Below are 10553 nucleotides of genomic sequence, written 5' to 3'. Positions count from 1 at the left end.
GATTATTAGCAGCAGAAATCAGGAGTAAATGCTGCAATAGCTGCTTAAGTAAAGCAGACCTCAAAGTTCTTTACATGTTAGAGGGAACAAGAGCAATAACAATGATAACATTATGGATAAAGATGAAGCTGTTTTTGTTGATTCTCCTCTGCTATGGCTCATTCGCAGGTAAGAAAAAACTTTAAACCTTTGAGCTCTGACAGCAGAGTCATCTGACCTAAAGCTGTGTTTTTGCTTTGTTTCACTTTAAAGCTCTTTTAGCCTGAATGTTGTAAACTCAGTTTTTATATTTATTTTCTAGAATTTAAAAGATCCATGTTTTATCAGGTATACTTGACAACTGAATTTCATTGTCACCGCTGCTGTGACTCTATTGCTGACCACGTGTAGGAGATAGTTTGCAATCTATACCTTTAGAACTGCAAAGTTTTTCACATTTGCACTGGGTAGGAGTTGCTTTAAATCTCATTTTACATGCGTTTAGTAACAATAAAAAGGCATTCTATTCTATTCTATTCTATTCTATTCATGTCAGATGTGACCTATTGAATACGTTTTTTAAAGATTTATGTTGAATATTAATAGTTTAATTTTTGAACATTCTTGATAATTTGCACATGCAAAGCACATCAGCCACGTTGGTCCTTTAGCCCCAAATCTTTGTCAAAATAAAAATGAAAAGCTGCACAGTCGTGCTGTAGAGCCTTCTGTCACTGTTAGTGCAGATTAAATGAGAATTTTTTGACTGAATAATCTAGTAGTCTATTTGATCTGTCACTGGGCAAGAGGAAGGGCGCAGCCTGGATAACTAAATGAATCATATTTCTGATACTTTTTGTGCATCTGATTTATTTGCTAACATTATAAACATTGTCCTACAGTGAAACACTCGCTGAAGTACTTTGTCACTGGATCTTCTGGAGCTCTGAACATCCCAGAACTTTTTGGTGTACTGATGGTTGATGGCATTCAGATGGGTTACTGTGACGTGAGCAAGAAGATATTGGAACCAAGACAGGAGTGGGCGAGGAAAATTTTAGAAAAACGCCCTGAGCAACTGGACTGGTACAAGCACAAGTGTTTTGAGGATCAGCCAAACTTCTTCAGAGAGCTGATTTCCAGTTTGAAACAGCAGTTCAATCGAAGTGAAGGTGCAGTATTTCTGTTATACCTTAAATGATAATGAAATGGAATATACCAAAACTTTTGCAATGTTTGGAATAATGTTGGAAGAATGTTTAGATTTTGCCTTTAAAACGTTTTAATTGCACCGGTTTTTCAGTTTCTTACAATTTATAGCCTAGTTGTCAGACAGCTCCAGATGGGTAATATTACAAAGTCAAATAATAAATAAAGTGCTGCTGTCCAGTTACAGTAGCGCAAACGTTATGTTGCATATTCACAGGAATGTATATGCACTCATTTGGTGGTGCATAAAAAATATAAATATTGTAATACTTCTGATAAGTCATTTATACCTCTGGAATTGAAGCTACTACAACACAGACCACACATCAAAAATAGCTGTTCCATCAATGAAATTAATACATTTTACCTTTCTGCTGAGAAACTAAAGAGATTTCCACACCTCCTTTAGACTGAGAGTATTAAATCTAGTTCTTTATGATTCTGTTACTGAATAGAGAGAGAACACGACTCAGTTTTCAAAGTGTTTATAATTATTTATTCAGTCATCTTCCGGAAGAGAGAGACATGCACAGCCCAAAGCCATTTTGCAAATGTCTGGCATTAGAAGCCAAAAATGTGTATCATATAGGTGTTATTTTGGTCCTTTACACGTCACACATAATTTCGATAAAAACAACTCCTTCTGTGTTACTTAGTTCCGCTTTTTCTGTCTGGTTTCCTGTATTTTATTAATATGCCTCTGTTGCTATAAGGCGACCTGTCACCCTCTGACCTAGTTCTCTCTCACAGCTGACCTTGATTTATACAGGCCTTTATTATTAAAATACATAAAATAATATAATCAGAAAATAAGCACTAAGAATATATATTTATTCTTTAACAGAGTAACCTTTCATTTTTAAATGGACCCAGTTTAAATGCACAGCTGTCACCTCACAGATTTATAACAGAACCTAGAGCACACTCAGCCATAACATAATTAACTTGAATTAAAGATTTAGTTTAAATCATTACATTTAAGTTTTCCATTTATTTTCTCATTTTCAGCAGTGTTTCTTTTTCTGGTTGTATGTTATTCTTAGATTTTTATCATTTATCATCATCATGTAATAGCGTCTCTGATTTCAGTAGGCAGCACTCATGGAGATCATTTTGTGTGTAAAAAGTTACGTGACCGTTTTTTTTACATGAGCTTACACACAGAAAGCCCAATTTAACAGAAAAAGTTGATAACCACATTGGTGATACCGTTGGGTCTCACAAAGAAAGCCTGGCTGTGTCGTACTTGCTGGCTGTGGAGTATAAACATGAACATTAATCAGGCTCATTTATGAATTCTGTAGCATTTCAATTAGCTTCCATTAGTTATTAGTTAAAATCCTCATATTGTCTGACTTGAATCAGAAAACAAACCAAGGCTTGGAGAATAATAGATCCTCACACAAAGTTCATTATTAAAATTATTCACTGCAATGTTTTCTTTCCTTCTCTCTTCAGGTGTCCACATTTTACAGAGGATAGATGGCTGTGAATGGGATGAAACCACTGGGGAGGTTATTGGTATAATACAGTATCATTATAATGGAGAAGACTTCCTTGAATTTGATCTGAAAACACGGACATGGATTGCACTGAAACCAGAGGCTGACGTTACCAAACAGAAATGGGATGAGGACCAACCTAGAATAACACACAAAGAAAATGACCTCAAAAACATTTGTCCAGCACACCTGAAGATGTATGTGAAGCATGTGAAAAGCTCCCCACAGAAAAAAGGTACAATCACACGAGCTTATAAAGTTTAGAGGCTAGTCTTTATTCATACACACAAAGACTATGGGGAACTCTGATTGGAGATATGTGAACCTTGAAAGTGGGGCAGAGAACAAACAAAATAAATACATAAAAAATACAAGGTTACAAACACAAAACACAAACTGAAGCTTAAAATATATGCATGATTTATTTTGTGAACTAAAGTCAATAATTTTTTTACTTGCACCACAAGACATTTTTCTTTATTCTTTTTTCCTCCTCACACTTTTAAAAATGCCAGTGCTACCTCTGAGCATCCTAGATGTGTGCTATGAGTTTGATATTGATGTTTTTTCATGTCTCCCTATTAAATGTCTTCCTTTTCCATTTTCCTGTCATCTTTCCTTCTTCCATCAATTTTCCTTTTGTCTCCATCTCTCTTTCCCACCTTCCTTCTCTCCAGTTCTTCCCTCAATGTCTCTCCTCCAGAAGACTCCCTCCTCTCCAGTCAGCTGCCACGCTACAGGTTTCTATCCTGACAGAGCCATGATGTTCTGGAGAAAAGATGGAGAGGAGCTTCATGAAGGTGTGGAGATAGGAGAGATTCTCCCCAATAATGATGGGACCTTCCAGCTGAGTGTTGACTTGAATGTTTCATCAGTAACACCTGAAGAGTGGAGAAGATACGAGTGTGTGTTTCAGCTCTCTGATGTTGAGAACAACAGTGTCACCACACTGAATAAAACAGTGATCAGAACCAATTGGGGCAATAATGAATCTAATTCGGGTAATTCATTTTCATTACTGATACAGTGGATCTTGATGTGACATTTTTCTTGTGTTTTATTATGACCCTGCTAAGAATAGCTGTTACTGTGGTTACTGTGAGAATAGCCAATGAAGATTTATGCTGTTACTGCTGTTAACATTCCTAAACTTTCACTATTTAGACCATACAACTCTGACAGCCATTTTGGAACTTTTATATTTAATGGTTCAACAAAATGTGTTTAATCCATTAAATCCTTAGTTTAATGGATTAAACACATTAGCTTTGCAACAGGAGAGCTGTTACTGAATGCATTTAGGGATGTTTTTCAGACAGAAATACAGAGCTACTGTAACGTCTTTAAGGGGTAAAAAAATACAATTGTACTGTATCTACTGTATTTAGTTTTACTCTCCCCTGTGCTTAGTAGTGTATGTATGGCATGTATAGTCACATCAATAGACAGTCACGCAGAGATCATCATCATTATCATGTTTTCCCTTCCCTTCAGAAACTTGTAATTTATAGATTAACTAAATAAACACTATAGGTGGATGGATGTACTTCTGCTCTAACCTGCTGTCTTGTTTGTTCTTCAGGAGAGTCGCACTTTGACAAGGCAACCCCCATCATTGTTGCAGTGGGTGCTGTTCTTATGCTCATTGTGTTGGTTTGATTGGTTGTTTACGGTGGAGAGAGTGGTGTGATGACAACAAAGAAGCAGTAACAAGAGGCTACTGAGAGTTATTCATTATTGCATGATTTCTGCAGTGCTGTGTATGTTAGACGAATATTTCTGAATTTATTTGATATAAATTATTTGATATTTGATTGTCAGAGATTTTTAACTGTAAAACTGTCCCTTTGATCTTACATGCACTCTGGTACAATATTGAAACTTTTTTTTAAATCCAATCTTTTTAGGATTGTTATATTTTTAAAGCTTCAACGTCAAACAAACCCCCAGAAACTGTATCAAGATCCATACACACAACAAATCTTACATAGTGTTACAAGCGACAGTTAAACAAGAGCAGATGAGATTTGTTTTACTTTTTAATAGTTCTTTTCTGTGAACTTGAGTTTTTATCAAATTTGATTTTTCTTCATCTTGTTGTCTACTAATCAAATGATTGTTCAGTAATTAAAATAAAGTGAAGTCCACTTTTTGTATATCATATTTGTTAATTGTTCTATGCATAAATATGTTGTTTTGCACTTGCTTAGCTTTTATTATTAATTACTGCAGCAGAGAAGCTCAATAAAACGATTGTTTGATTTTATTTGTCATGACTGGATACATAATAATCAGTAAAAAGGGTGAACAGGTTTATTAACTGGTCTCTTAACAATAAGAGAAACTGTTCACTTTCAGTGAACTTCTGAATGAACTCCTGGCAACCTTTAGTGATCTATTACTAAAGAATGGTTATCCACAGGAGAAACACTTGTTTTCTTAGTTGGAACTTTAGTTTCTTTTTTTGATTCCCTAAAGCTGGACCTTTAATGCAGATCTCTGTCTTTGAGTGCACTCAGTGAATAAAACACCCACTGAAATAAATGTCTGACCTGTCTTGTAAATCGATGTTAAAGATATTCTGTCATAGTATTTTTTTGGGGGGAGAAATCTAAGATTCTGGTCATTTATTTTGACATTTGGGGAATTTGTTTTCTCTTCAGCTGCCTTGCAGGTGAAAAATGATTGACGTCTGCATAACACGACAAGAGCTTCAGTTTAAATGCAGAGTATATTATTATCCAAATCAAATATAAGTTTGATCTTTGAATGTGTCAAAGACCGGCTTTCCTGGACAGATCAGTAGTTTATGAGAGTGCTAACAGTGAGAGATACACACTCATTAATGCTCACATTCATACCTAAAACCAATTTAGAATCACCAATTAACCAAACCACACACATGTCTTTGGACTGTGGGGTGAAGCCAGATTACCCACAGACATGGGAACTCCGCACACAAAGGCCCTGGGCTGGATTTGAACCAAGGACCTTTTTGCTGTGAGGCAACATTGCTCCTCCATCATGATATCAATCAATAATGCTTCATTAACAGCTTTATTGCTATTATCTGTTTAAAAGTTGACATCATGCCTGCTCAAAGTATATATATATATATATATATATATATATATATATATATAAAAAATAAAACGGCAATCACGCATCCTTTAAATCCAGTGTCACAGTGTCTGGCTAATTACAACAGTTAACACAAAAGACAGAATACAGGAAAAAAATGAATGTACTATTGCAAATGTATTGTGAAAAAACTGCCACTGACAACAGCTGAAAAAAGGACCACAACTCACTGTGGGAAAGCTGTAGAACAAACATCTGCAACACAGAGGCTGGTTAAAAGTCCGAAATCCAAATCTTTAGTGAAAAACAGGCAGTGGGCTTTAACTGAAAAGGAAAGTTGATGGTAAAGAGTCCAGAGGGGTGATCTCAAATGCTGCAGCATGAGTCCTGACGGACAGGAAAGAGAGCATATTTCTCCTGTATTGGCTTCTCTTCATTGGCTCCCTGTTAAATTCAGAATTGAATTTAAAATCCTGCTCCTCACATACAAGATCTTAAATAATCAGGCCCCATCTTATCTTAATGACCTTGTAGTACCATATCACCCCATTAGAGCACTTGGCTCTCACACTGCAGCCTTACCTCTCTTTCACAGTTTGTTTTTGTCCCGTCTTCCTCCCCTTAGCCCAACCAGTCATGGCAGATGGCCGCCCCTCCATGAGCCTGGTTCTACTGGTTTCTTCCTGTTAAGGGAGTTTTTCCTTCCTACTGTCACCAAAGTGTTTGCTCATAGGGAGTCATATGATTTTTGGGGTTGTCTCTGTTTTCTTTGCATTATTGTGGGGTCTTTACCTTACAACATAAAGCACCTTGAGGCAAATGTTTTTGTGATTTGGAGGTGTGTAAATAAAACTGAATTTAAAATACTTTGAAGTAAGAATGGCTAAACAGCCAACTCCTACAATCTTCTAAAGACATACAAGAGCAAGTTTTACTTGACATTGAATTATTTTGTTCTACATATTAGATTCAGGAGTTACTGTAGGTCAGTGGTGTGCTGAGACTTTTACTTTCAGTATCAAAAGTAAAAGTAGTTATTCATTAATCAACTACATATATGGACCTCAGAAAAATGGAGCTACACCTTGATTACAAGAATATATATTAATAACATTAAAATTTAGTTTAATCAAAAGGTTTGAGTAGTGTGTTACAGGGTTAACGTCAGTATTTCTAGAGGATTAAAATATGATTGAAAAATTAAAGTAGTGTGGCAGGAAAGGATCTGGTTAACTTTCCTCAACCTCTGTTTTATCAAACCCTGTACACCAGGAGTTGATGGGCCTTCTTCATATTTTAAGTCTTCTTTGCTTAAGTCATGGGTCATAATAAAATTCACTTCACACTACACTCCACATGTTCACACATGTAGGTAGAGACAACATATCTGTTAGGGTGATGGTTCACAGTGTCCCTTGTGTCTCAGTCCATCCCACCAGAAATACAAGTGAAGAAGGTGAGGAAGGGACGGGACAACAGAGGAGTCAAGGCAGCATGCATTTAATAAAATAACTCACCCTTACTCCATATCCTCATTTTAATGTGAGGTCAGTTAAATATGACAAGTGGCAGAATAATTTTGTTAAAGCCAAACTACAGCTGGATTATATGTTCACAGGTGCACATGACACACTTTCTATCCAGAGCTGCTTTCACAACATTAAACAGTGTGACAAGATAGTGTATCAATCACACACAAACAGTGAAGTGCAGAAAGTCTGATTGTATTTGTTACAACCCCTCACCTAAAAGTAGAGGGGACCATAACGTACAAAAGACCACATCACAATTCTCCAAACAATTTTGCTCAGCAACAAAGCTAAAAATGTACAATTTTACAATGTGAAAGTACACATAAGAAAACAAAATCAACAAAAGGAAGGCAATGGATGTCAGAGTCTCCTAAGTCAAAACAACAATGAAAAACGCCCAATCTTACTAAGAAGACAAGAAACACTAAGTTATGTGTTGAAACAAAAATATGTGTAAGCTCCCTGGCTGGAAAAAAACAGGAGAAAACATGTTTAAATAAAATGGGAGAAAAAAAAAAAAAAAAAAAAAGAGAAACACTGCCAAGATTCCACTAATATAAAGGCAAGTTTAGGCAGGGCTGCCACAATTCACCTCTTTTTGCTAAAGCATATAGTTAGGGCTGGAGGAGGTGACCCTGAATCCTCCCTTAGTTATGCTGCCGGGGATTCCCATGATGCATTGAGTTTTTCCTTTCCAGTCACCTTTCTCACTCAGTATGTGTTAATAGACCTCTCTGCATTGAATCATACTTGTTATTAATCTCTGTCTCTCTTCCACAGCATGTCTTTCATCCTGTTTTCCTTCTCTCACCCCAACTGGTCGCAGCAGATGGCCCCGCCCCTCCCTGAACCTGGTTCTGCTGGAGGTTTCTTCCTGTTAAAAGGGAGTTTTTCCTTCCCACTGTCACCAAAGTGTTTGCTCATAGGGAGTCATATGATTGTTGGGGGTTGTCTCTGTTTTCTTTGCATTATTGTGGGGTCTTTACCTTACAACATAAAGCACCTTGAGGCAAATGTGTCATGAACTGGCTGTGTGGAGGCAGATGAGGACCCAAACGCAAAACTCACGGAGACAGGAACTGAACTCAAAATCACTGCTTTATTGCAGGCCTTACAACGAAACAGAACTAAACTGGGAATGCTAACAGAAGACCGAGGGAACACAGAAAGACACACCGGTTCGGGGAGGAGACATTGACGAAGTGACACTGAACTGAGAGAGACATGCACATAAGTACACAGAGGGTTAACGAGGGAAGTGGGAGCACACGGGGAACACAGCTGACACAGATAAACGTAACGAGACATGGCAGGAGAAACACGACACTGACGGGAGACTGTCAAAGTAAAACCGGAAGTACAGAAGTGCAGACAGGAGGAGAGAGAGAGACAGAGAGACAGGAGAGCACGGGGAGAGCACAGGCATAGCAGGCTGGGGAAACATGAAATAAAACACAAGGAGGAGAGACGAGGGTTCACAGATACAGAAGGGCACACAGAGGGTAACCAAATAAGGAACATCTTAACTGAGCAACCTAGGAACCAATGCATAAATAAAGAACAACTACTAAGAATGCTGGGCCAACATGGCCCAGGATCATGACATAACCCCCCCCCTCAAGGGCTGGCTCCCGACAGCCCAAACCCAAGAACCAAAACACAAGAATAACAGAAAACAACCCACCCAGGGCGGGAGGTGGGGGACCAGGACGGAGGGAACGAAACAAAACAAAAGACAAGGAGCATGAGACAAAAACAGAGTCCACAAACACACAAAACAGGGAAGCAAAGTCCATAAAGAACAGAGGGTCGACCCGGGGGCGACAGCACAAAAGTTCAGTTCAGCCGTTCTGGGGGCTGGCCACGTGAAAAGTGGCAGAGGCGGCCGTGTGGAAGGCCGGCCGCGTGGAAGGCGGCGGCGGCTGCAGAGCGGGTCCGGAGGCCGGCCGCGTGGAAGGCGGCGGCGGCTGCAGAGCGGGTCCGGAGGCCGGCCGCGTGGAAGGCGGCGGCGGCTGCAGAGCGGGTCCGGAGGCCGGCCGCGTGGAAGGCGGCGGCGGCTGCAGAGCGGGTCCGGAGGCCGGCCGCGTGGAAGGCGGCGGCGGCTGCAGAGCGGGTCCGGAGGCCGGCCGCGTGGAAGGCGGCGGCGGCTGCAGAGCGGGTCCGGAGGCCGGCCGCGTGGAAGGCGGCGGCGGCTGCAGAGCGGGTCCGGAGGCCGACCGCGTGGAAGGCGGCGGCGGCTGCAGAGCGGGTCCGGAGGCCGACCGCGTTGAAGGCGGCAGCGGCTCCCAAGCGTTGAACGTACTGGTCGAGGCTTGGTGGGCACAGGACCAGATGGTGGTGTGGCAGCCACAGGCGACGATGAAGGCGAAGCAGGAGCGGGACCAGGCGGTGGCGTGGCAGCCACAGGCGACGATGAAGGCGAAGCAGGAGCGGGACCAGGCGGTGGCGTGGCAGCCACAGGCGACGATGAAGGCGAAGCAGGTGCAGAGGCCGGACCAGGCGCGGGTGAAGCAGGTGCAGAGGCGAGGAGGTGCTGGCCGGGCTGACCAGAGCCCCCAGCGGAGACGAGGAGGTGCTGGCCGGGCTGACCAGAGCCCCCAGCGGAGACGAGGAGGTGCTGGAGAGGTTCTCCTGAACCCCCAGCGGAGACGAGGAGCGGCTGGAGAGGTCCTCCTGAACCCCCAGCGAGAACAGATGCAGAGCCAGCAGGTGCGGAGACCTCTGGCTCAGCGGACGCTAACTGTAGCTGCACAGGGCACGCAGCCGGCTTGGGACGCAACAGTTGGGGCTGTGCAGTGCAAACAGTCTGTCCAAGCTTTGTCAGCACGACGCTGTCCTTAACTGGCTGAGTGAGCTCACAAGAGCTTCCAGCAGAGGATAGCAGTGACTGAACGGGTTGCTGAGATACAAACTGAGCTGATAACTGAACAGGCAGTGGAGCAAGAAACTGAGGTGGTAACAAAATGGATGACTGAGCAGATAATGGAGCTGATAACTGTGCTAGAGACTGAGCTGGTGACAAAACAGGAAACCGTGCTAATAACTGAGCTAATGACTGCGCTATGGACAAAAGTGCAAGTTGTAGTGGTGGTGGAACAGCAGGTAGCAGAACTCGTGACTAAGCAGGTGTCTGACTCTTGGCTGCTCTCCTCCGGGGAACAGGAACGGGTACTGGGCCTGGCCGAATGCCAGCCATCCCCACCCGAGGAACAGAGACGGGTGCAGGGACAAGCTGGGCTCTGGCTGCCTT

General features: G+C 41.5%; 1 protein-coding gene across 1 annotated transcript; it reads left to right on the top strand.

The window, feature by feature from the left end:
• Nucleotides 1-101: 101 nt before the first annotated feature.
• Nucleotides 102-4194, top strand: LOC135932623 (major histocompatibility complex class I-related gene protein-like). Its single transcript, XM_065470119.1, has 5 exons — nucleotides 102-168; nucleotides 882-1151; nucleotides 2647-2925; nucleotides 3368-3670; nucleotides 4136-4194. Exons 1-5 carry the CDS (start codon nucleotides 102-104, stop codon nucleotides 4192-4194), a joined length of 978 nt encoding a protein of 325 aa, XP_065326191.1.
• Nucleotides 4195-10553: the final 6359 nt, after the last annotated feature.

Source organism: Pelmatolapia mariae, linkage group LG22 (genome assembly GCF_036321145.2).
Source record: "Pelmatolapia mariae isolate MD_Pm_ZW linkage group LG22, Pm_UMD_F_2, whole genome shotgun sequence".
Lineage (NCBI taxonomy): Eukaryota > Metazoa > Chordata > Actinopteri > Cichliformes > Cichlidae > Pelmatolapia > Pelmatolapia mariae.
This window is presented reverse-complemented; position numbering and strand designations above follow the sequence as displayed.

Coding starts and splice junctions, on each gene's coding strand:
- LOC135932623 (XM_065470119.1), top strand. CDS start 102: ATGATAACATTATGGATAAAGATGAAGCTGTTTTTGTTGATTCTCCTC. Junction 2,926..3,367: donor AAGCTCCCCACAGAAAAAAG/GTACAATCACAC, acceptor CCTTCTCTCCAG/TTCTTCCCTCAATGTCTCTC. Junction 3,671..4,135: donor AGTGATCAGAACCAATTGGG/GCAATAATGAAT, acceptor TCACATCAATAG/ACAGTCACGCAGAGATCATC.